The following is a 24,582-nucleotide window of genomic DNA, read 5'->3' as shown; positions in this document are numbered from 1 at the left end:
ATCTATTTTATGTTTATTATTCTATTTATACATAATTAATTATATTGATATTTATATATACTTATATGTTATTTTTATATAATTAATAATTAATGCAATGCTTTAGGAAGATTAAATAGTACTGGTTTGTGACTCCTATGAGGCTGGAGGAAATGTTTGCATAAAACTGTGTAAAACTAAGCTTGTTGAATAATAAGCTTGGGACAAAAGACAGGAAGATAAAGGCCCATAGATCCTAGAAACCAAAATACTGAGATGGGACAGCTAACTGTGAAGGAAGAGAAATCAGGGATAGTAAATGGCTAGCTAATTCTTGAGGATATCACTAGTATAGCCTAGTCCCACAAATGACTGATGTGTCGAAATGATGATCCACATTCATCATTTGTTGTTGACTCATCTCAGTCATGTCCAACTCTCCCTGACCACATTTACAGTTTTCTTGGCAAAGATACTGTGGTGATTTGTCATTTCCTTCTCCAGTTTATTTTACAGATAAGGAAACTATGGCAAAGAGGGTGAAGTGACTTACTCAGGGTCACACAGCTAGTGTCCAAAGCCAGATTTGAACTTAGGAAGATGACTCTTCCTGACTACAGGCCAGGCATTCTATCCATTGTACCATCTAACTGCTCCCAGATTCATTAAAGAAAGATGAAATTATGTTCAATATACTCAGCATGGCATAGTAGCCAGAAACACCTGAGTTCAAGTCTCACTCCTGCCATATTGGCTGTGTGACTTTATCATCTAACTTCTCAGGGCAACCATGCAACTCTCTAAGACTATATCTTAAAGGGTGGGTTAGATCTGACAAGATCATGGGAGTTTTCTTATCATGAGTTCCTTAAACCAATGAAATCACAAGTCTGGTCCAAAAACCCACAAATTCTTAAGAGGTCCTGAAAAAATGTATTGGTTGAAGCCTGATGATGGATTTAGAGGAGGACATGGACCAGCATTGCATAGGATGGGATGGCATGGGTAGGTTGTAATTTGCATACCTGCAAGGAACACCCACATAGAGCCATTGGCATTCTGGAGTACATTCTATTTAAGGAAACAGAAATGTGAAGCACATTTCATATTAACAACGAAAATGATTCATATGAAAAAGATTTGGTTTTTAAAGGGGAAACTTCCATTATCTCAAAAATTAAATTAAGAACACGTCCTGCAAGAGTGAGGATGAGTGATATTCTGGATATGGAAGCAAGGACTCTGACAATTTTCGTAGTGTTCCTTAAATATGACTACCTGGGCCAGCTAGTGAGGATTTTGTTCTCTTCTCCTAAAGAGCCAGCTAGTGATTTTCATGCCTGAAATGGAATGTCTGAGAATTCAAATAGAAAATATTCAATTCTTTCACTAAAAATAAGGGTGTATAATGAGAAAAGGTGACTGTGAATTGGGAGGACAGTATTTGAAGGTTAAAGCACAAAAGGGAATTCTGGCACACCTAACGCTGAGCATCTTTCCTAACTAGCTATGGAGGCCACTCCTGCATTGCATGAAGATCTACCCAGTTTTAAACAAATGAAATACATGTTTTGAGCGAGTGTTTACACACATACCCAGAGATACATCATGAAGTGATTATTTACTTTACAAAAGGATTGACCATAGACATCCTTTCAATAGCTCAGCTGGTACATTTTTAAAAAGCTTTAATTTACAAAAATATATGGTTTATACCCTTTGGGAAATCCCCAACTAATCAGCCAATTGAGTTCCAAAAGTTTGTGCGTAAATCATTTCTTTAGAACTCAGAAAATATTCTCTTGTAGAAACAACATTTACATGGTATATAATACCATCCATGGTTAGATCATTATAAAACTGAACTATGTTGGTCCTGAGAGAAAGAGGTGGGGCAGACATGCCAACAGGGAGAAGAACTGGGGGAGGAGGTCTAGAAAGAAAGAAAAGATGTTGGAAGGGGGAAAGAGAGAGGAGATGAAAGACAAAGAAAGGCATAGGAGGAAAAGAAGATGGAATGAAAAAAAAAAAAGGAGGAGAATTTCAGCTTCTCAAGGTTAGTTCTGGGTAAAATTTTGAAATATGCCATCTCTGTCAGGTAGCCCTTTTTCTCAAGAAACCTTTTCATGACTCTTCAGGCTTCAGTGTCCCAATACTGCCCAAGCATCTAACTGTCTAAGTGTCTTGCCCTGCCCAGCTTCCCAAGCCCAATCCAAAGTATCATTGGCTCAGAGCCTGGCTGTCCTTGTTCCAGTCCCTCATTGGAAGATGAGTTGGCTGTTCTCTTTGCCAAGACCAACCTCTCTGCTTATCCCCTTAATCCCATTCCCTTCCATCTCACTGGAAACTTGCTCCATAGATCATTTCCTCTATCTCTCGCCTTCAGTATCCTGCTCCTTCCTTGATGCTTATAAATACATCCATTCTTAAATAAGATCATTTGACCTTGCCTTGCTTTCAAGTTACCTTCTTATATCTCTCCTCTCCCTGCTAAACTCCAAGGAAAAATCAAAACAAAACTTTATATTCATTGCCTTCACCAGCAAATCACTTCTTAGCCCTTTGTAATCAGGCTTCCAACCCTTCCATTCCATTGAAGGTGTTCTCCCAATGGTTACCAGTGTTCTTTTAGCAGCTCAATCTTTCCCCAGTCCTCATTCTTGCCCTCTCTCCAGCTCTGAACACTGGCATGGTTGATCACCTGCCTCTTCTATCAGTGGAATCACTTCCCTAAAATGCATTGCAGTTGGCAGTAATTCAGTTAGGTTGCATCAAGTCAGAATTGTCTATGTGTCACAAATCCTTGTCAAGGATCAGTCAAGGATCAACAGTATCTCTGAGCTGGTTTCCAGTTCTAAGAAGTTCTATTTTCCTCTTGATCCATTGACTCTTTTGCTTTCAAAACTTAAAGACTTATGGGTAGGTTTTCCCTTAACAGTTTACATCTTTCAGACTTTCCTTTTGCAGGTGAAAGAGAGAGAAGTCTAGTTTTCAAGGGAAGCCAAATTTCAGTGCAATGAGGGACTGGCCAATGAAGGCTCAGTTCTTGAAGTGTGAAGAGTGTCTTCATGATGTCTTAAAAGCCATGCTTCCAGAAATGCGCAATGGAGGGGTCCTATTCCTTGGTTCAGAGTACTCACAGGTATTCTGCAACTATTCCTGAATGCTTACCATGTGGCTTTTATTTTGTTATTATCCCAGAACACACACACACACACATTTGAGAGACAATGTGTTAAGCCTTGCAGATGATGCAGCACTTGGCCCTAACTGGTTCTCAGATGGGCTGGAAATATTTTCCTGCCAAGGTAAAGTAGAATCTCCCAGGCCTCTGTGTCCTACAAGGAATGTGGGTGGGAGAGTATCTCTGGAGGACGGGACAAGGAGGGGCCTGTTTTTGTGTAAACTCAAATTTATCTTTATCTATCCACCTTTTGGAAAAGGGGTCCCACCCAGGGATTACAGAGTAAATTTTGAAGCTCATGAAAAGTCCCAGAAAAGTCTGCTGGGACTCCCTGGTTATATTGACACGTAATCTGCTTTTCAAAGATAACTAATTCTTCCTCCATCTGAAAATTATAATTTGATCATCTGACATCACAAAAGTGGCTTGTAATGTTTCTGGACAATAACCAGAGCGCGCCTGTTACATGGGCATTTGGCAAACTTCAATTTAGATGACTTCATCTGAAACAAAATGCTGAGTGAATACATTTCCTTTATTTTTAGAAATACTGTTGTGCAATTATCTTCTTAATTCTAACCACTTCTAATTGTAGACTTTGCTCTCATAAATGTTTCAAACTTCAGACCTAGATGCAACTAACTTACAGGAAAAAAATAATAATTTGCCTCTGCTCTGGAAGGTTTCAATAATATGTCTAATTAGAATGAGCCACAGTCTTGGGCTTGCAGCTTTCTCTTTTCTTCTCCTAGAAGTTGGTTTTTAAAAATGAACAAAACCAAGTAAGGAGACAGTGCATGGAAAGTGAGAGACCTGGAGTAAAAGTCAGAAGGCTGGGATTTGACTTGATACTGGAATCATTGCTCTTTTAGGCGAATCACCACCCTTCCCTACATTTATCACCTGAAAAGTAAGACAATAAAACTGCATTGTTTGCTCCATAGGATTCTTATAAGGATCACAAGATAGCATCAAATTAAAGCTGATGACCACTTCCAAGGCTATCTAATCTGATCCTTTATTTTTTTTTACTTTTAATTTTTAAAAAACCCTCATTTTCTGCTTTATTAATAATTCTAAGACAGAAGGGCAAAAGGTAGATGAAAGGTGCTAAATGACTTGACTATGGTCATACATCTAAGAAATGTCTGAGGTCAAATTTGAACCCAGAACCTCCTGCACTATTCACTATGCCACCTTGCTGCTCCCAACTCCTTAATTTTAAAGATGGGGAAATTGAGACCCAGAGAGGTTGTGACTTGCTGGACTTCAGTCAGTTGGTCAATAAATATTTATCAAGTGCCTAAGAAGTGCCAACTAGTCAATAAACATTTATTGAGCACCTACTATGTGCCAGGCACTAACGCTGAGAACAGGGGATTCAAACAAAGGCAAAAGACAGTCTCTATCTTCAAGGAAATAAATAAGTCTAACGGAGTAGACAATAAGCAAAAAAATATGCACAAATATCCCAAAAGCAGCTAGTCACAGAAATCTGATTTCCTCCAAGGTCCTCTGACTCCATACCCCATGCTCCTTGCACCAAGGTTGCGTCAAATGCATTTGCATTTGCACGGATGGGGAATGATATATGTCAAATTCTTGGCAAACCTTGAAGCACTATGGAAATGTTAGCTTTTATTATTAGTGACTTAATTCTGAGAGAGTTTTAATACAAGAAGGCAGTTAGTTCATAGACCCCCACGTTAAGAACCTCTGAATTAGATCAATTCTCTTATTTCACAGATGAGGAAAATCATGCCCAGAATAGGGAAATGCCTCCCCCAAGATCACACAGCTCATAAAGGGCCATCATAGGATGCTCAAACTCAAGTTTTCTGATTCTACACCCAGTGCTAACCAAATAATTAAATGGAAGCTCTAGTATTCAATATGGTAAAATTGATCTCTGGATAAAACATCTGCAGAGATCATCTGAAAGTGAGATTCTGCCTCTTTTACAAAGATAAGTTGACTTATCTAATCCACTCTACAAAAAAATACCAAAAATAAGTGTGTGTGTGTATACCTGTGTATGTTATTTGCTAACCCAAAGATCTATACCCAATCATATTCTATGTATGTATATACATGTATATTATATATATACACATACACAACATACCTTTTCTTAGAGGATCTGAAAGAATTACATATATGTATATATTTGTATATACACACATGTGTCCTTGTTGAGAAATGTGTGCATGTGTATACATTGAGTGTAGAAAGACACATACACATACTTCCAAACCAGCATGCATCCATATCTCTCTACCTCTATTTACCCTCCTTCATATCTCCTCCATGTCTCTTGGGCAGACTCTGCTTCTGGAGAGTTCTGTATATGAACCCTTTACCATTTTCAGATTTAGGGTTCTGACTATATTCACTGTTACATAAATCTGCGCCCCCTTGTACAAATGTTCTCTAATGTGAGGCTTCTCTAAAAACACAGGAACTCAGGTCAGGGCAAAAATTTTTTAAATCACTATTGGTTCTTTTTCCCTACCTGAAAGTTTAATTCATTCATTATTTTAGGCTTCCTCATAATGCCCTTCTCTCTTTTTTAAACCCTTGCTTTCAGGCTTGGTATCAGTTCTAAGACAGAAGAGCAGCAAGGGCTAAGAAATTGGGGTTAAGTGACTGGCCCAGGGTCACAGAATGAGAAAGATTAGAACTCAGGTCCTCCTGAGTCCAGAACTGGTGCTCTATCTACTGTGCTAGCTAGCGGCCCCCATGGTGCCCTTTTCAATAGCTTCATCCTGTACATCTTGATTCTTTTTCTGCTAGTCTCCCCCTTCCTCTATTTATTTTTACTATAAAGTTGCAGGGAAGGTGCAGACCTGCATTGGTAGAGTGTTTCCTCACCAGTGAAGTCATTGTCTTGCCCCCATTTCCATTCTCTTCCTTGAACTTTTTGATGGATAGGGCCACCATCAACTGACCATTGATTGACTTAGTAGCTACAGGGCCATAAGGAAGTCACTTAACCTCTTTAAGCTCAGATTGCCATAATACCTATAGTTCTTACCTTATGTGAGAGCTATATGAGATAATATATGTAAAGTACTTTGTAAATCCTAGGCACCATGTAAATGTCAGTGATTATCATTATTGACTAAGACAACACAGCATGGAAGGACACTCAGGTCAGAGCAATTTCCACTCTGTGACTTCTTTTCAGAACTCTTTGTTCATAGAGTCAACCCAAACTTATAAAGTACAACCTCAAGACTTATGAGGAAGAGCACTATCCACATCCAGAGAAAGAACTGCAAGAGCAGAAACGGAGAAGAAAAACAACTACTTGACCACATGGGTCAATGGGGACATGATTGGGGATGGAGATGCTAAACAATCACCCTGGTGCAAATACCAATAATATGGAAATAGATCTTGATCAATGTCACGTGTAAAGTCCAGTGGAATTACTCGTTGGCTATGGGAGGGGGGGTGGGAGGAGATGTGGGAAAGAACATGAATCATGTAACCATGGAAAGATATTCTAAATTAATCAATAAAATAAATTTAGTACACCCTCAAGAAATGAAAAAATTCACCCGTATCTCCTTGGAAAGGCATCATTCTCTCCCCTATCCCACCCAAATCAAGCACTGTAACTAAAGGTACAGCCTATCTCTGCTTGAGGCACACACAAAATGAAAACACCACTAAGAGATACATTTGGAAAGCAAAATTTGGATTTAAATTCTCGTCCAAAAAAAGGCATTTTTTTTTAAAAAAAGGGGCCCTCTTACCTGTCCGATAGACAAAGTTGCCTTCAGTTTCTGATGATGATGGAGACACCAGCTCCTCCTCAAATTCATTGGAACTAAATGACCCCGAATGGTTTCTCTGTCTCGTTTTTTCCATCATTGCTGCATTTGTGGCCATGACGTGTCGCAAAGAGTCATTAAGGTACCGGTTCAACAAGCTGCTCTTGTATTTGGGGGGTGACACGTAGTCCTCATTGGTGCCGGGCTCTGGTCTTACTCCAGTTTTGATCACAGAGCTCTCTGTTTTAATTACTGCATGATGAACTGGGTTATTATACCCGGATTCATTCACGTGATTTCTTGGGGGATTTTCTCCATCTAGGGGAGGCGAAAAACTCTAGGTAGTAAAATAGAGGTAGTAAAATATGCACGCTCTTACCTAACCATTCAATTGTGAAATGTAATGATTAGCAACATAGAAAGGAGAATCCCTCAAAAACAAGTACAGAATGTATCTGTGTTTAGAGCTTAAAGTTGAACTGTTTAGAAATAAAACTTTGAATCAACACAATAACCTGACAAAATTCCTAAGGACCCGTGATCAAACAGTTTATCCACTTCTGACAGAGAGGTGAACGACTCGAGAGCACACACACACACACACACACACATATAGAGAGAGAGAGACAGAGACAGAGACTGAGAGAGAGACAGAGACAGACAGAGAGACAGAGACAGACAGACAGACAGGGAGGGAGGGAGGGAGGGAATTTGATTTGGTTTATTTGATAATGCATATTAGTTATAATGGTTTTTTCTCCTCTTGAATGGGAAGAGTAGAAAGAGATAAAATAGACTTTTAAGAACTGAAATAAAATTATTTTTGAGAATAAATGGAATCTTTTGCTAAAGAAAGTAGAAGTTGTTTGTAAATGTCCCTCCCCCCACATTAATTCAAATTTAATGACTTTTTCAGAGTGTTATTCTGACACATAACTCCTTAAACAAGAGGAAAATGTAACAAATCTGTTGGTCATTTATAACATTACAACAGCAAAGTTACCTCATGCAATAAAAAGGAACCAATATGGCAGCAATAGGTCTTATGGGACAGATCACTAACTTGTTAAAAACAATTAAAAATCAAGGTAACCTTCTAAATCCGGGAGCAAATAAAAAAATAAAAACCTAACAAACCTTCAGAACATGAATCATCACTGCTCACACTAAGTCTTTCTGCATTTCCTTGCACATATTTGTTGTAGAGTTTTATTCGCAAAGCCCAGCTCAGATCTGGTTGCCGGACAGTATTCTTAAGGCGACGTCTTGCATTAGCAAACCAGTTTGACACCTAAAAAACAAATAAAATTTCTCCTTTCATAAAATTTAAAAACCTTCCCCATTAATACCTGTATTTTCCTGTAAGGGCAAGCTGGGTAACCAACACAGTCAGCACAAAATAGTGGAAACAGCATTAGAGCTTCAGAAAGTCCTGGATTCTACAGCCATCTTTGAACACTTAGTAATTATATAAAGGTAAATCAAGGGCAGCTGGGTGGCACAGTAAATAGAGTGCCAGGTCTGGAGTCAGGAAGACTTATCTACCTGAATTCAAATTTGGCTTCAGTCATTTATTTGCTCTGTGACTTAACCAGTTGCCTCAGTTTCCTCATCTATAAAATGAACTGGCAAAGAAAATGGCAAATCACTCCAGGATCTTTGCCAAGAAAACTCCAAATGGGGTCATGAAGAGCTGGACACAACTGAACAACAACAGTAAGTCCACTTTGGAACCTTAGCTTCCTCATATGTAAAGCTGGGTAAAGAATCCCCATAGCACCTTTCTCATGGGATTGTTATGAGGACCAAATGGTATTATAAATGACTTACATATATTAAAAGAACAAAGGACTCACCTAAAAGTAATGATAGTATGGAGAATGGGTTATTGGGACAATAGTGGTGCCATAAGAAAAATAGAGAAAGTTAATGGGAAACATCGATTTTGGAGAGGAATATGATTAATTCCATTTGGGACAAGTCGATGTGATGGGAATGGAATGATGACAACATCCAAATGGACATATTCAGTAGAAACTTTTAAGTACAAGTTGAGTTCAGAAGAATGGACAAGGCTATAAATACAAATTTAGGACTTATCTACAACTTGTTCATACTGCTAGAGGAAAGGAAGAGATCAATATGGTAGAGAATACTGAGAAAAATAAAAGCAAGAGACAGGAAAAGAAGTTTGGGGAAAGTATGGTAAGGGGATAGGAAGAAGAGAACACTGTGAAGGAAACAGAGAAATGTCAATTTAGAAATGTAGAAGAACCAAGACAATGCATTGTCACAGAAGCTAAGAGAATAAAGAGATGAAATGGAGGAGGACACATGTAGTTGGTACTCATTAAATATTTCTTGAATTAAATTGAATCAAATAAAGCTACATGGTGCAGTTGATAGAGTGCTGGAGCTGGAGTCAGGAAGACCTGAATTTTATTCCAGGTTCAATTTCTTATTGGTCCTGTGACCCTGAGTAAGTCATTTAACCTCTATCTGCCCTACAAGTTATAAAAATCTCAGTCCAATACCTAAGCCATAGTAGGAGCTTTAAAAGCACTTATTCTCTTCTCCTTAGGTACCATTAAAAAGTTATCAAAGTCTCTGGCATGAATAATACTTACAATAGGTATTTATATTTGAAGTTCTTGGTTTAGGACCCTCAATAGGTCAAGTATTATCTCCTAACCTATAGTTGGAAAAGTACCTTATTATGTTCTCTTATTTCTCCAAGGTGTGACTGTTTATGTTTAGTCCAAAAAATCATTTGGAGTTTACTGTGGTATATGACGTAAAATGCCAATATAAACCCAATTTCTCCCCAACTGCTTTAAAGTTTTGCTAGCATTTCTTGCAGACTCACAAGTGTCTGGAATATCCTTTTGGGTTCAATTAGGCTTTCCTAATCAAATAGGTGATAGTAAAGAAATTGGGAATTTTCCCCCTCTCCAAACAAGTTAAGGATGACTTCATTCTTGTCTTGGGGAAAAGGTTACTGGATTTCTACAGATGGAAAGGGTAGGTTGCTTTTCCCCAGAAGGTCAGGCTTTTGGCCTTCTAGCAAAGTGTTTTAAAGGGATGAAACATGGGGAATCCTCATTAGGTGTCCCTACTGCCAATTTACATTCCAGAATATGGTCCGAAATTACTCTCATGGCTTTAGGGGGTAATGTTTGCATTGGAAGCTTGACTTTTCTAGATTTACTTCTATAAATACACAAATCAGCGCCCTGTTTAAGGGCTTACTATTGAAAAGTCTGTAGAAATCATCTTCTACTTTATAAGTAAATGAGCAACATTTCCCTGCCAAATGGTTAAGAAGCATTATTTCTCTGAGGAGGAGAGGGAGACCAAAATAGCTAAATACTTAACATTTGCTCGTCACAACCTAATCTCTGTCCTGCTAGATGGCTGTGCGAGTTGCTAATAATGCTTCTCACTCCTTGTTCAACACAGCAAGACAAAACGCTTACCTTTTGCTGGAATATTCCATGCTGAACTATGACTCCCACTACTACTCGCCTATGGCTACTCCCATTCTCCTTACCTTCCTGGATGAGGACTTCAGATCTTTCCTCTTCTCCACCCTCCCCAGATCCAAGAAAACGGAGTGGAAGCTGCTTCAATAAAAATCATAGCACAGACTCCCCTCTTCTTTAGTTCCAATGCCAAAGCTACTTAGGATCAGAGGAGACAGTATTTGTAAGGCACTCACTGGGATGCTTCAGAGGAAGGGCAAATACGTTCATTTAGTTGAAGCATAAGAAAGACAGGCTGGGAGGTGGACATGGGAAGCCTTGAATGCCTAAGCAGTTTTGAATTCCAATTGAATTCTTGACCTAAATATAAAAGGTCACACCATGAAGAAATAGGAGAACATAAGAAGGTACTTTTACAACAATGGGTAGGGAGAGAACACTTGACTTGTTGAAGGTTCTAGATCAAGGATGTTTTCCACTTCAGATAAGCACCTATTGTAAGTATGATTCATTCCAGAACCTTTGTTAACTTTTTAATGGCATCTAACTAAGGGGAAGGGAACAAGTATGTTTAAAGTACCTACTATGTGTTAGTTTGTTGTGCTAGCAAAATGAATGGCAGGTAGGGAGAGAACACTTGACTTGTTGAAGGTTCTAGATCAAGGATGCTTTCCACTTCAGATAAGTACCTATTTTAAGTATGATTCATGCCAGAACCTTTGTTAACTTTTTAATGGCATCTAACTAAGAGGAAGGGAACAAGTACATTTAAAGTACCTACTATGTGTTAGTTTGTTGTGCTAGCATAATGCCTGGCATACAGTAGGTGTTTAATAAATGCCTCCTTTCTACTTTCCTTCCCCTATAAGGTTCTAGTTAGTTTTGAACAAGGATTTTAGAAAATATTTTTTGCTGATGTCACTCTGCCTTCTAATATTTTTCCCTCTTCAGCCTTAAATACCACTTGAGAGGCAGCTAGTGGCACAGTGTATTAAAGCTCTAAACTTGGACTCAGGAAGACTAAAGTTCAAATCCAGCCTCAGACACTTACTAGTTGTGTGATTCTGGACAAATCATTAACCTCTGTATGCCTCAGTTTCCTCAACTGTAAAATGGGGATAATAATAGCACATACCTTGCAGGGTCATTGTGAGGATCAAATAAGATAAAATTTGTATAAAGTACATAGTAGGTGCTATATGGATTCTTATTCCCTCACTCCCCACTTCAAAGTTCATCTGCTTAAGGCATGTCGGTTTGATTATCAATTTTCTAAATCCTATGTTGACTATTCAATTAATTTTTGAGCATGGCCTGGGAGTCAGAAAGAAAGTATTCTAGGGGGTCACTCTTCCAGGATTATTTGGGTAGCCTTAGCCAAATGACTCAGTGTCTCTGGACTTGAATTTCTTCCTCTGGAAGATCAGTGGTTTGAACTAAATGTCCTTATGGTCCCTCTAATATTCTCTGACCTGTGAACGTTGTTCAGACTGGACAGGACTTAGCTCAAGTTTCTTTGAGCAGTTGGCCCTACCCAATCTATTATTCCCCACTGCCTGCTAGTCCTTCTTACAATCCATCCTTTTCAGACTCCACCAGTCTATGTGTGTACTTCTCTCACAAAGACTAAAGAAGCCTTCTACGGTACCTCCTTTTGGCCAAACTAATCCCCTTCTATCAGCCACAGTTCAACTGAATCTCCACTTGTCTGCAGGCTTGTACTAAAGAGAATAAAAATCAGACTCACATTAACTCTCTCCCAGAACAGTAGCTACCTAGGTAGTATATATTTATGTGCATATATATATTCAGATACAGAAAAACACACGTGTATATTCTATAGGCACACACATTTATGCCTACAGACCCATGTTTACCTAAATATACTTACATATATCTATAGATGCCCATATGTCTATAGATATAAGTATATATCGAAATATAATCTGTAGACATACACCGAAGGATACATATATGTCCATGGATACAATCTATGTATAGATGTCTATAACTCTGAGTTGTTTCTGATTTTTCATGGCCCCATGGACCATAGCAGTAGTCTATAGACTATAGATATGTGTATATATATTATATATGTGTGTGTATACTATATATCTCTATCTATCTGTGTATATATGCTTGTGTGCCTGTTGCTATTTAGTTAAAGAGACGCCGTGGTATAGACTTCTTTTTCCTGGTTCCAGAGGAAAGAATCAAAATCAATGGATACAAACAAGTTTAGGCTCAATGTAAGGAGAACCTCAACCCCCTCTCCCAAACCCCAAACCTTCCCAACAATTAGAACTATTCAATGGCTGCTTCCCAAGGTAGCGTATTTCTCTTCCTTAAAGGAATTCCAATGAAAGCCAGATGACCTTCGTTGGGTATACTGAGAAGGGAGATTCTCTTTCAGGTAAAGGTTGAACTAAAAGGTCTGAGTCTGCTCCAACACTGAGCTTCTATGATTTTGCAATTAGAAAGAGTGATGGATTAAGAGTCAAGGAACTCAGTTTCATGCCCTACCTCTATTACTTACCAGCCAATTAATCTCCCCAAGCCATATTTTTCTCATCTCTACAGGTATGCTGAACAGATGATTTCTGTGCTCCACATTCCCTTCTGGTTCTAATATGCTTTAAGTTGAATCCTATTACAACTTTCATTACCACAAAAACTTATGTAGAAAGAAATATAATAACTTACTCATGTCTCACAATATTCAGTGCAACCAAATTCCAACATACTCCAATAACATTCGTGGATCTGTGAACTCAATGTGATATTCCCTCCAACAATGCAGCTCTACACCATCCAGTTCTGCCCATCCTGTACAACTACCAGTCATGTCTCCCATAGATTCACCGGAGGGAGAGCCCATTTGGTATTCTAGAAGCTGTCCCCAACTTCCCTTTGGGTTGGGTGGACACCAGTGAAACATGTAGACTTTCACTGATTGTCCTTTGATCTTGCTACATGGCCAACCCTTTTTCTTCCATTCATCATTTTTCCCCCTGATGACATGCCTTATTCATCATATCTCTTGTGTAATTCTTCATTTGCAATGGATTGCAGAATGCTTTTGACCACCATAGACTGTGAGCGCATAGAATGTCAATCTTCTTGAGTTCAAATCTGGCCTCAGATACTTACTAGCTGTGTGACCTTGGGCAAATTCCTTTACCCTGTCTGCCTCAGTTTCCTCATCTGTAAAATGAGCTAGAGAAGAAATGGCAAACCACTCCAATGTCTTTGCCAATAAAACCCCAAACAGGCTCACAAAAAGTTGGACATGACTGAAAACAACTGAATGATAACAAGTACTAAATGGAGATAAAGGAAGTAAAGCATGAAAATTTAGCTAAGGTAAGAAGCAAATAAAGCAATAAAAACAAAGAGTTTCCAAATGTGTGAAATCAAAGGTCTGACACAAAAAAGATGGGAGCAAGGCAGTATAGTTAATTTAACTTTCATTTTGCTATTTGGTCCTTAACACATTCAGTGCTTTCCGACTATATTAACTTGTACAGGCATGAAGTTTCTATGGAAGTTCATTCATTTAGAGCTGGAAGGGTCCTTACAGACCATTGAGTCAAACCTCAATGTTTTATAGATGAGGAAACAGAGATTAAATGACTTTCCCAGTGGTCACACAGCTAGCAAATGTGAAGTAGAATTTGATCCAAGTCTTCCTGACTACATTAGTCTGCATCTTTTATCATCATCATCATCATCATCTCATTATTTACAAGCCTTTGGGCCTCTTCCACTTATTGATCTCAATCCATACTTCCCCAAAGAGTTTTTGCCATCTTTCTCTGTGTCCATTTTTATACACTGAAGTTGTTGGGTGGCAAAGAATATTGTGAGACCTTTTTTTTTGGAGGATCTAATCAAGTTCTTTATAGGATTTCTCTCCTTTTTCATCCTCTCCAGTGACTGTTGGTACAAAGACTGCCTTCTCTTCAGTTTGCTGCTTTCTTATATTCACTATGAGTAAGTTCAGTGACCATATATATCAGGAAACAGCATTTCATAGAGTATTGGGAAATAGAATAATGCCACTCTTCCAGCCCATTCAATTCCTTTTCCATTGCCAGGCAGAGAGCCCATGCAAGATGACCTTCCATTTGGTTGACATTCTTTTGTCTTCCGGTTTCATTTATTGTGTTAATATTTGTGTTGGTATGGTTCAGACCTTCAAAGTATGTGAACTGGCTGATCATTGGACAAATATTACATATTAAAAATAACAAGACTTCCACAAAAATATTTTTGCAGATCTCTTTGTGTTAGTAAAAATCTGGAAACGGAGGCAGTATCCATGAAAAAGGGGAATGGATGAACAAGTCATGGTATATGGTTGCAATACAATACTACTGCACCATAAGAAATGATGAACAGGATAAGTTCAGAAAAACTGGAAAGGCTTATATGAACTGATGCAAAACGAAGTGAGCAGAACCAGGAGGACAGTGTATATAGTAACAAAAATATTATATGCTAATCAACTAGGAAGGGCTAAATTATTATCAGCAAAACAAGGTCCCAAGATAACCCCAAGAGACTCATGATAAAAAATACTATACACAGCCAAAGAAGGAACTGTAGAAATTTGATTGAAAATCAAATCATCCCAACCTTTCCTTAATTTTCTTTCATGAGTTTTTTATTGTATGTATCATATGTGTCTTCTGTCATTGCATGGGGAATATGGAAATATGTATTGCATGAGCACACTGGTATAACTTATAATAGACCACTTACTGCCTCAGCAAGGGGAGGAAGGGAGATAATCTGAATCATAAAATGTTAGAAAACAATGGTAAAAAATCATTTCTACGTGGAATTGGAAAAATGCTATTAAAAATAATAAAATAACAAGAGCTAAATGACTATTCCAAGTCAAAGAATCATTCTTTGAATCCTCATTCTCCTTTTCTATCATTCTGTCACCTCCACTGTAGAAGTGAGATGAAAGAGGCTGTTTCACATTTTATTGTTTGAGGATGTGTTGGGTGCTCAGGATAGAATCATCTTGGGAACAAAGCAGAAATTCAAAAGACATTCATTAAGTATCTCTGAAGTCCAGGACACTGGGCTTCAGGGACATTTGAGGAATTATGCAGAACAGGAAATGTGTCTAAAGCTGGAGTTGGGCGAATGCCCCAGTTTTCTAAGAGGAAAAGGTGGATTTTGCCAACTAGAGGTCAGTATGCTCCCCATTGGTCCTTAGCATAATTCTGTAATTTATTCTTAAAGGATTAGTTTTTGAGAATTTAGAGTAATAGTCATTAGGAACCCTTGAGGTGAAGGGCAATCATACTAAGCTAAACTCATTTCCATTTTTGATTGAATTATTGTGATATAGGAGAAACAACAGTGGAGTTGGAGTCAAAGTGCCAGTTCTCATCTTCTAACCATATGGCTGTGGGCAAGTCACATGAATTTTCTGAGCATCTCTTTACTTATCTGTAAATGGGCAGAGTTAACACTTATAGGATGATTATGGACTTCAGAGGCCATCTAATCCAATCTTTCATTGTATAGATTGGAAATAAAGACCCAAGGCAGGAAAGGGACTTGCCCAAAATCATATAATTTGTAAGTACCCAAAGTGGGATTTGGCCCCTGGCCCCTGATTGTGGAGTTAGTATTCTTTTCCTTGCACCAATACACTTCCTCTCTCACAGGGCATCAAATGAATACATGAATTATAAAGCACTTATTAAACCCATACTTAAGAATACCACCTTAGGTATCACATATGCCAAACAAAAAAGATACAGTATTATTTGTCAAGAATTCATAAACTGTAAAAGCACAATTCAGATATTTGTTGTTATTACAACTAGACTAATTTCAGAAAAATGACAATACCTGAATTTCAGCAAGAAATCTGTCAAAGCCTCTTTCAAATGAGACAGCTAAGGGGCACAGTAGAGTACTGGAACTGGAGCCCAAAAGGTTTGAGGTCAAATCCAGCTTCAGATACTATTTACTTACTTCATTTAACCTCTCAGACTCAATTTCTTCATCTGTAAAATGGGGATAATAATGGCACTTGCTTCAAGGGCTATTGTGGGGATCAAATGAGTCAACATGGAAAGTGCTTTATAAACCTTAAAGCATTACATAAATGCTAACTATTATGAATATCTTGGTAGACAATATGAACAAATGTGGCTCTGCAAATGGGGAAGTTTTGACTTACCTATGATTTTTTAACATGAAAAAAAAACTAATTGACTCCAAGGTAAGTGTGAGTCAAAAGAGTGACATGGCAACCAAAAAAACAAACAAACAAACAAAAAAAAAAAACAACTAACTAATATAATTTGAGACTGAATTCACTGAGTTATTGTGTCCAAAATAAGGAAGGTGATACTCCCACTGTATTTTTGCCTTTGAGTATTGTGTTCAGTTCTGGGCACCATATTTTAAAGGAACTGGTGGGGCTAGTCTTATCTTGCATCCAAAGGCAACAAAAAACATAATTTCATGGGACATTTGGCCTTCTTGCACTGTGCTATTCATGATAAGCATTTACAAAAATAGCACCAAGAAACCAATTACATTTTAAGCCTCAATATCTGTCACAGAACAGCAGGAGGTAGATTAATTCTCTTAAGAACTTATAAAACACTCCAAATTAAACTGATATATACTTTGTACTCAGTGATTTTGATGCAAAAGTGGGTACAAGGAAAGCTAGAAAACTGCATTGGAAAATATGTTGCAGGAATAAAAAGTGAAAAGGCCAAAGTTCTTAGACTATACCTGAACCTCCTGCCGATACAACATGAATAATTTTTTTTTTGGAAAGATATTATGAATAGGCAAGAGATGGAAGAGAGTGGGCAGGATTCCCTTTGGGAGCCTATAATTCTTTCAATGCCCCCAAGATTTTCCTTTTTTACAAGTCATCTATTTTTAACAATATTCTTTTAGTGATCTATCACTTTAAGTCACGATGTAACAAATTCCAAAGAACTGAAGTTGAGGATTACCCAAAAGCACACGAAGCTCATTTTAGGAATATGTTGGCTCCTAGGTATTATACATTGCATAGGAATTGCATAGAAGAAATGGAGAGAAAGATGTCATCAGATAAACATGATTAGGAAAAAAGTCGAGCCAGTGGCATAAAGAGAACAAAGGATAAGTGATAGAAAACTAGTATGCCCACATAATGTCCAGAGATCTAGAGGAAGGCTCCCAGAACATAGATTAGGCATCCTGTGAAAAAATCTAATTGTAGGACATGGACAAGAGTCTCAAAGGGCAAGGTAGTCCAGTATATATGATTGTACCTGGTACGTATGAGTTGTAACCCGGAGCAGCAAAGGGACTATCCACATCAATGAGGGCACAAATATATAAAATATTGAAATATTTAGGTTCAGGCAAGATACTGTTCCCAGGGATAACTTCAAGCTCTGCTTGTATATGAAAAAAAAAATCCTTTTCCCCAGCTGAGGTGCTTAACTTTTATTCATATGAAAATGACCAAGAGCTTTTTCAGTAACTACAAGGTCAACAAGAATCAAAATAATAATTGGGCAGCCAAAAAAGCTAACATAATATTGGGTTGCATTTATGAAAGAAAGTATCCAGAATGAAAGAGGAAATAATCCTCTCATATGTTTCCCTGATCAGGTTCTATCCAGAGTAAGGTTTTAATTTAGACTACATTTTGAGTACCATATTTGTTAGTGGCAGCCTGACTCCAGTTAACGCCCAGTGGGTCTGTTAATTCATGTTTCATGTCAAAAAGAAATGAGGGTCTCAAAAGCCATTTAACAGATAACAAAGGAGATTTACTTAGCCTTGGCACACAAAAAAAGATATTCAACAAAGATATTCCAGCATTTAGCTTGGGTAGACTCGCCCCCTCATCTCTATCTGGTAACAGATCTGGCAGCAAGGCAAGCTGTGATGGCCGGTGTTCTTAGGACATCTGTCAATTCATTTGGGTGGGTGCTTTTATGCCCTTAGGTGACCAGGAAACCTGAGGTCAAGGGAGTCAGAGTGTGAACCTTGGCCCCTCATCAATGAAGTTCTAGGGAGACTTTTTTTGGTGAAAAAGTAACCTAACATGTTGCAGGGTAGCGGAGAACCCTAGTAGATACTGATTGTAACTTGGTGTTCAATTCTAGATGTCCATTTTAGAATATATATTTCTAAGCTGTTACAAGTCAAGTAAAAGATAACCAATGGACTACACAATTACACAAGAATTGATTGAAGAAACTAGGCATATATTTATATGTATAAAAGAATGCTTCTGGGGATGGAAAGGGATTTAGGAGCATGGGCAATCATGTCTAATAGATGAAGTATTGGGAAGTAGGATTAGTTTTATCTTTTGATCCCTGGAAGAAGTGGTATAAGGTACAGAAAATGAATTTTTAATTCAATATAAAGATGAACTTCCTAATGACGAGAGCCATTTGAAAAATGGACTGCCTTGAGAGTTAGTGAGCCCTCTAATGCTGGGGGAATGCAAAAGCTAGATGGAGGATGCTGAAGAAGGCATTATTGCTTTATACAGACATCAGGCTAGCTGACCTCTGAGATGCCTTCACACTCTAAGACTCAGGGAGTCTATTTCAAAATTTCCAAAAAGATTTCACAAGATTGGTTAAAGTCCAATTTGTTAATAAACTTACAAAGTCAACTAAATCAGCACCTTATTACCCAGAATTTAGTGTGGATTCCAAACCTGGATTTAGTCCAGGAGCTTAATATAAGATTCACACCATTGACCGAGTTCTTCATGTGAAGAACTCATATTTTGAACTTTCTAACAAAAAAGAATTGTAGCATTCCATTTTTGAGATATAATTCTATAGTCTATACATGCACTATATTTTATGATCATTTAAAAAAATTAAGGAAATACCGGTAATGAAGAAAGATAAATAAAACTTTCATTATAGTGTTTTGCCTAAAGAAAGAAAACTATCAGTTTAATGATAGTAAAAATATTGGTTCAAACATTTTACCTAGAACTTAGAATGAGGACTCCTGCAGTCTGTCATTATAACTTTCCTTAAAGCCTTTTTTTACATGAAACAGGGCCCCCCGGAATGAATCTAGTGGTCTTTGAATTGGCATTTTCAAGTCAGATTCATAGTTTACAAAACCCTGTATTTTATAGTGACAGCTTAGAAGCTCCAGACTTTAGCTGGCAGAGAAAACTAGGTAATTTTCATCCTACTCTAATGGGACTTCTTTGCATCCATCATATTGACACAGTAATCATTATAGAAAACCTAAAGGGTTAGCTTGGAAGTTGTCCATCTTATAATACACTAAAACTAACAAAGTTATTGTAGATTGCTCAGCTGAAATATTTATCACCTGACTGCCATACAATGGCAGATAACTCCAAATTTATGTGTAGAGTAATACAAATAGATTGATTTGAGCTTTAGCTAAATATTTTACCAGTTACCATGAAGCCTATTAACTGCCAACAGAAAGAGAGAGAGAGAGAGAGGGAGAGAGCTAGAGAGAGAGAGGGAGAGAGCTAGAGAGAGAGAGAGAAAGAGCTAGAGAGAGAGAGAGAGAGAGAGAGAGAGAGAGAGAGAGAGCTAGAGAGAGAGAGAGAGAGAGAGAGCTAGAGAGAGAGAGAGAGAGAGAGAGAGAGAGAGAGAGAGAGAGAGAGAGAGAGCATGGTGTTAACAAAATGATAGGCATAAAGAAGAAACCAAAATGGGGCACAGTGCAGGGTAACATTTCAATCCAATCAGTTCCCTCTAACAAGAATTGTTACATGGATACATTCAGAGTTGATGGAGAAGGTAGCAGTATTCATTTTGTTGTATTCATTACTAAAAATGTTTTCATTTTCATGTGAAGAACTCATATTTTGAACTTTCTAACAAAAAAGAATTGTAGCATTCCATTTTTGAGATATAATTTTATAGTCTATACATGCACTATATTTTACGATCATTTTAAAAAATTAATGAATCTCAACAAGTGGGGGTTCACACTCTGCCTCCCCACACATTAGAGTAATTTAATCCTTGTCTAAAGACACAATCCTATAAATTCTGAGATCCTTAGACTTCCCCCACCTCTATTTCTCTCAAAAGATTGTTTCAAGCCTATTTTTTTTTTCATATTACTGATCAAGAAGATATAAGACTTCCTTAGAAGGAAGATCAATCTACTAATCTTTACCCTTTCAGAGCTGCCCTTCCATAAACTTGTATATTATGAGAATCTTAGTCACAAATTCATGCGTATATCCGGGCAAGTCAATAATCATGTCCGGGCAAGTCAATTTTACTCCATGAAATGGCTATTATTATTTTCTATTAGAAAGGAAATTCTTCTGCTGTCCCTTTTTATAGACACCGCACACACACACACACACACACACACACACACACACACACACACACACACTTAAATTTCCAGACTAATAATGCAAATAAAAATATAACAAAAATGTGTCCAATTAAGTCAGTCTACTGATTCTAATGGGAGGGAGAAAGACATTAATTGAGATGTTCAGGTCTGTTTTTGTTTTGTTGGGAGAGTGAAGGTTATTAATCTTTATCTTACTATCATGAGAGAGAGAGAGAGAGAGAGAGAGAGAGAGAGAGAGAGAGAGAGAGAGAGAGCCAGAGAGAGAGAGAGAGAGAGAGAGAGAGAGAGAGAGAGAGAGAGAGAGAGAGAAAGAGAGAGAGAGAGAGAGACAGGCTGGCATTATGAATAAGACCCTTGGCCTCAGAATCAGCCAGCCATCTGCTGAAGTTTAAATTCAACCTTTGACATATACTGGCTGGTAAGTTATACAACCATTCCTGGTCTGTTTCGGCAGAAAGTTTCTTTTCTGAGGATTTCTTTATAGTAGTGGTGGCAAACTCAAATAGAAAGGGGGCCACTAATGGTACATAAGGAAGGATTCCTGTCAGCTCTGTAGTGCCAATTTTCAAATGTAGTATTATCTATGATTTATTATGTTTTACTTGACTTTGTTCAATATTTTCCAATTACACTTTAAATCAGGTTTGGGCTGAACTTAACTATATTGCAGGCCACATGCACCCTTGACAGAAAGTTTGACATTTCCATTTTACACAATGATCCAGCAGGTTCCAACCAAAAAAAATCCCATAGTACAAGAAGTCATTATCAGAATGAAATAAAGATAATACCATCTATCTCCCAGAATTGCCATGAGTATCCAGGGATATTAGTTATATAGAATAAGTAAGTGACCATGATTCTAATTATCATTAATCTATTTCCATTTAAGTTTTGGCCTTTTTCTTATAAACTTCTGGGGAGAAAGATAATCCACTTGAAACATTATTATTAACCAAGATATAATAGAGTAGACATATAATAAAGTAGATAAAACTGCTCCTAAAAGCCTGAGGATTTGAATTTTCTGCCTTGAAAGACCCAAAAGAAAAACCATAAATGTAAAAGGAAATATCAAAATGCATGATATTTTAAAAGACAATTAATTAAGCAAAAGAATGAGCAGATGATGTCACAGTTGGCTTATATCATATATCACGTTGATATATAATAACAAGAGAGTGAAGGCATGAAGATGAGAGAAACCGCTCGTGTCTATATGTGCATATACACTAAATGTCTGCATATTTCCATAGATTAGGAAGATAATAAAAATTGCTTATATTTGGCTCTCTGTGCTATCAACTGACAAAGCCCTCACATTATACTGACAAAGATAATATCAATGAAATGCTGCATTTGCAATCCCTTAGACAGAATATTTTTTAATGGGAACATAATGAGTCAGATTCACTCAGTTCATAACCTAAATGCTTTGGAAAATAACTTTGGGAGTAAAATTGCTCTCATTCCTTTGGAGTAAGCTCTTTCAGATCTTTGAGAGGAGAATTGCTACACATAAATTCATTTACTTGCCGGGAGACCCTAACACACTCTATAAGTGGGTCTCTACTGAACAAGAATTCAGCGCTCTCGACTTGCTTGCCCCCGAACTTCAAAATCCTTAAGTATTAGATCTCCGTTTCCTTTCTCAGTTTAAGATCTGCTGTGGTTGCATTTGCATTGTGCAGATGTCCAAGGAGACCGGTACTAGAAGAGCTGCACCCAAATGATGTCAGTTTGGTTTAGACAGAGAGCCCGTCAGTTATTCTAACTAAACTTTTATTTTTCCCACTTCAAAGTTTCTGAAACCAACTATGTTAAACACACAATTTGTATATTATGAAACAGGTATTATTTATTGCCATAAATCATGATTTCTGCTTCATTTAGAAACCCATGTGAGGCATTCTGTGGCCTTCTCCATTTCAGTGCCAATTTTGATTTATTGGGGCTTACATGTAAGAGAAAGAAAAATGAACATCTTGAATGGAAAGGATTTTTCCTATAAATTAGCTATCATGACATTTACCCGAAAAAATGCTAGTAATGTGGATTTGAACCACCACATATGTGTGTCAAATTATTTTTACTCCTGATTAAAATGACAAATGCTTTGATTCCAACTCCAATCAAAATATTTGACTGGGCCAATCAAACTTAAATATTCTCATTAATAACAAATTGTAGCTTTAGTCACTCCTGAATTTTTTTTAAGGCTAAATAAAAACATAAGTTTTCTTCATTTACAACTTGAAAAATATACTAAATGTTGAAATATGGCTTTATTCAAAGTATTTTTGTGAGTTTGGCTTAAACACACAAATGAAAATAAACCAATGTACTGTTCCCATCACTGTCTCGTACCCAGACATCTCTAAAAGCAACTGTCCTCTCAAAATAAACTGCACCTGTCATGCTAATATTTGGGCTTTGAATTTGCTTTCAGAAACTGAGTAATTCTCTGATTTGAATAATTTATTAAGAAACTGAAAAAGTCTAAATTAGATTTATTCATACATACATCTTGTGATTCTAACCTTTATTAATGTTCTCTTCCAACACTTACACAAAAAACTACTAAAAATAAATTCTCACTAAAAGACATCGCTGAAAATGACCTTTTCTGTCCAGTTATGTTCAGAAAATGTTGTTGCATAACTCTCAAGGAAGAAAAAAGCACGGAATAGATGCACATCAAACTTCTGAATGCTCTGACTATACTAAATACTTTAGAATGTTACTTTTCATTGATTTTGTACTTTTGGGGGACTTTTGGATAATTTCATCAAAGGCAATCATCATTGCCTAGTTTTCACAGATGCAAAACTGCCTTGCTTCTGAGATATATTACATTGTCTTTCCTATTACCCACTGTTGATTTCTTTTCATATTCCCTCTTTCCTTTTTGTCTGTTGATTATTTTTAACAAAGTTCATGGCCCCATCTTCATTGGGAAAGAAAAAAGACATTATACCACTTTCCTGGTATGACAAGGTCACTCAACATATGAAGGGAATTTTAACAGATTTCTTCTTCCCCCAAAGCCAGAGGACATTGAAGTCTAACAACTCTTCTGTCCTCTAATCCTTCCACAGAACACACATATACAAATTCTATAAGCCTACTTTGGATTCACCATAGATACTCAACTCGGTGGGAAATGATCATTCGGAAAATTTTCTACTAAATGAAATGAACTTCATGAAAGGATTCTAAAGTTTGGAATTCTTCTACATTGGTTTATTTCTCTACATGTACAAAAATGCAGATTCTAACTCTTTGTTTATTACATACCTCTATGAAGGTCACTACTAACCCCCCCCCCCCATCCCTAACCTTCTTCCATGCCTGTGAATATGTACAAAATGCTCTTCATTCTTGATCTCTCCTGAGGGGCACTATAAAACCACAAGGCCAGAAATCCCTCTTCTCCACTCACTGGTCCAAACAACAACAACCACCATTACTGAAAACAGTTCAGTATCACTACATGACCCGTTTATACACTTTATCTCATTTCATTCTCACAAAGACTCTGTGAGGACCAAAGGGCAGGTGGTGTTTCCCCAATTTTACAGATGAGAAAATTGATACAAAGAAGTAAAAATAACTTGTCCAAGGTTACAGACTAGTCTAAGGATAAGAATTGAGTTCTCTGGACTCTCTCCTTGCCCAGTGTGTTTTGTGCTATTCCACCTGGGGGTCTGTCCAACCTCCAAGGTGCATTTCTATAAATCAGCCTTCCATGGGACATCGGAGAAGCCCAAACTTT

At 37.5% G+C, this 24,582-nt stretch overlaps 1 protein-coding gene across 5 annotated transcripts in view; it reads right to left on the bottom strand.

The window, feature by feature from the left end:
- Positions 1–24,582, bottom strand: part of MKX (mohawk homeobox) — a 96,791-nt gene that overhangs the window by 65,387 nt on the left and 6,822 nt on the right. For all 5 annotated transcript variants that reach the window (XM_007504826.3, XM_007504833.2, XM_007504828.3 and 2 more), the window contains exons 4-5: positions 8,080–8,233; positions 6,925–7,260 (exon numbers count right to left, since the gene is read on the bottom strand). In XM_007504826.3, the coding sequence (XP_007504888.1) occupies positions 6,925–7,260; positions 8,080–8,233 (490 nt within the window). The remainder of the gene's footprint in view (positions 1–6,924; positions 7,261–8,079; positions 8,234–24,582) is intronic.

This window comes from Monodelphis domestica, chromosome 5, assembly GCF_027887165.1.
Source record: "Monodelphis domestica isolate mMonDom1 chromosome 5, mMonDom1.pri, whole genome shotgun sequence".
Classification (NCBI taxonomy): domain Eukaryota; kingdom Metazoa; phylum Chordata; class Mammalia; order Didelphimorphia; family Didelphidae; genus Monodelphis; species Monodelphis domestica.
This window is presented reverse-complemented; position numbering and strand designations above follow the sequence as displayed.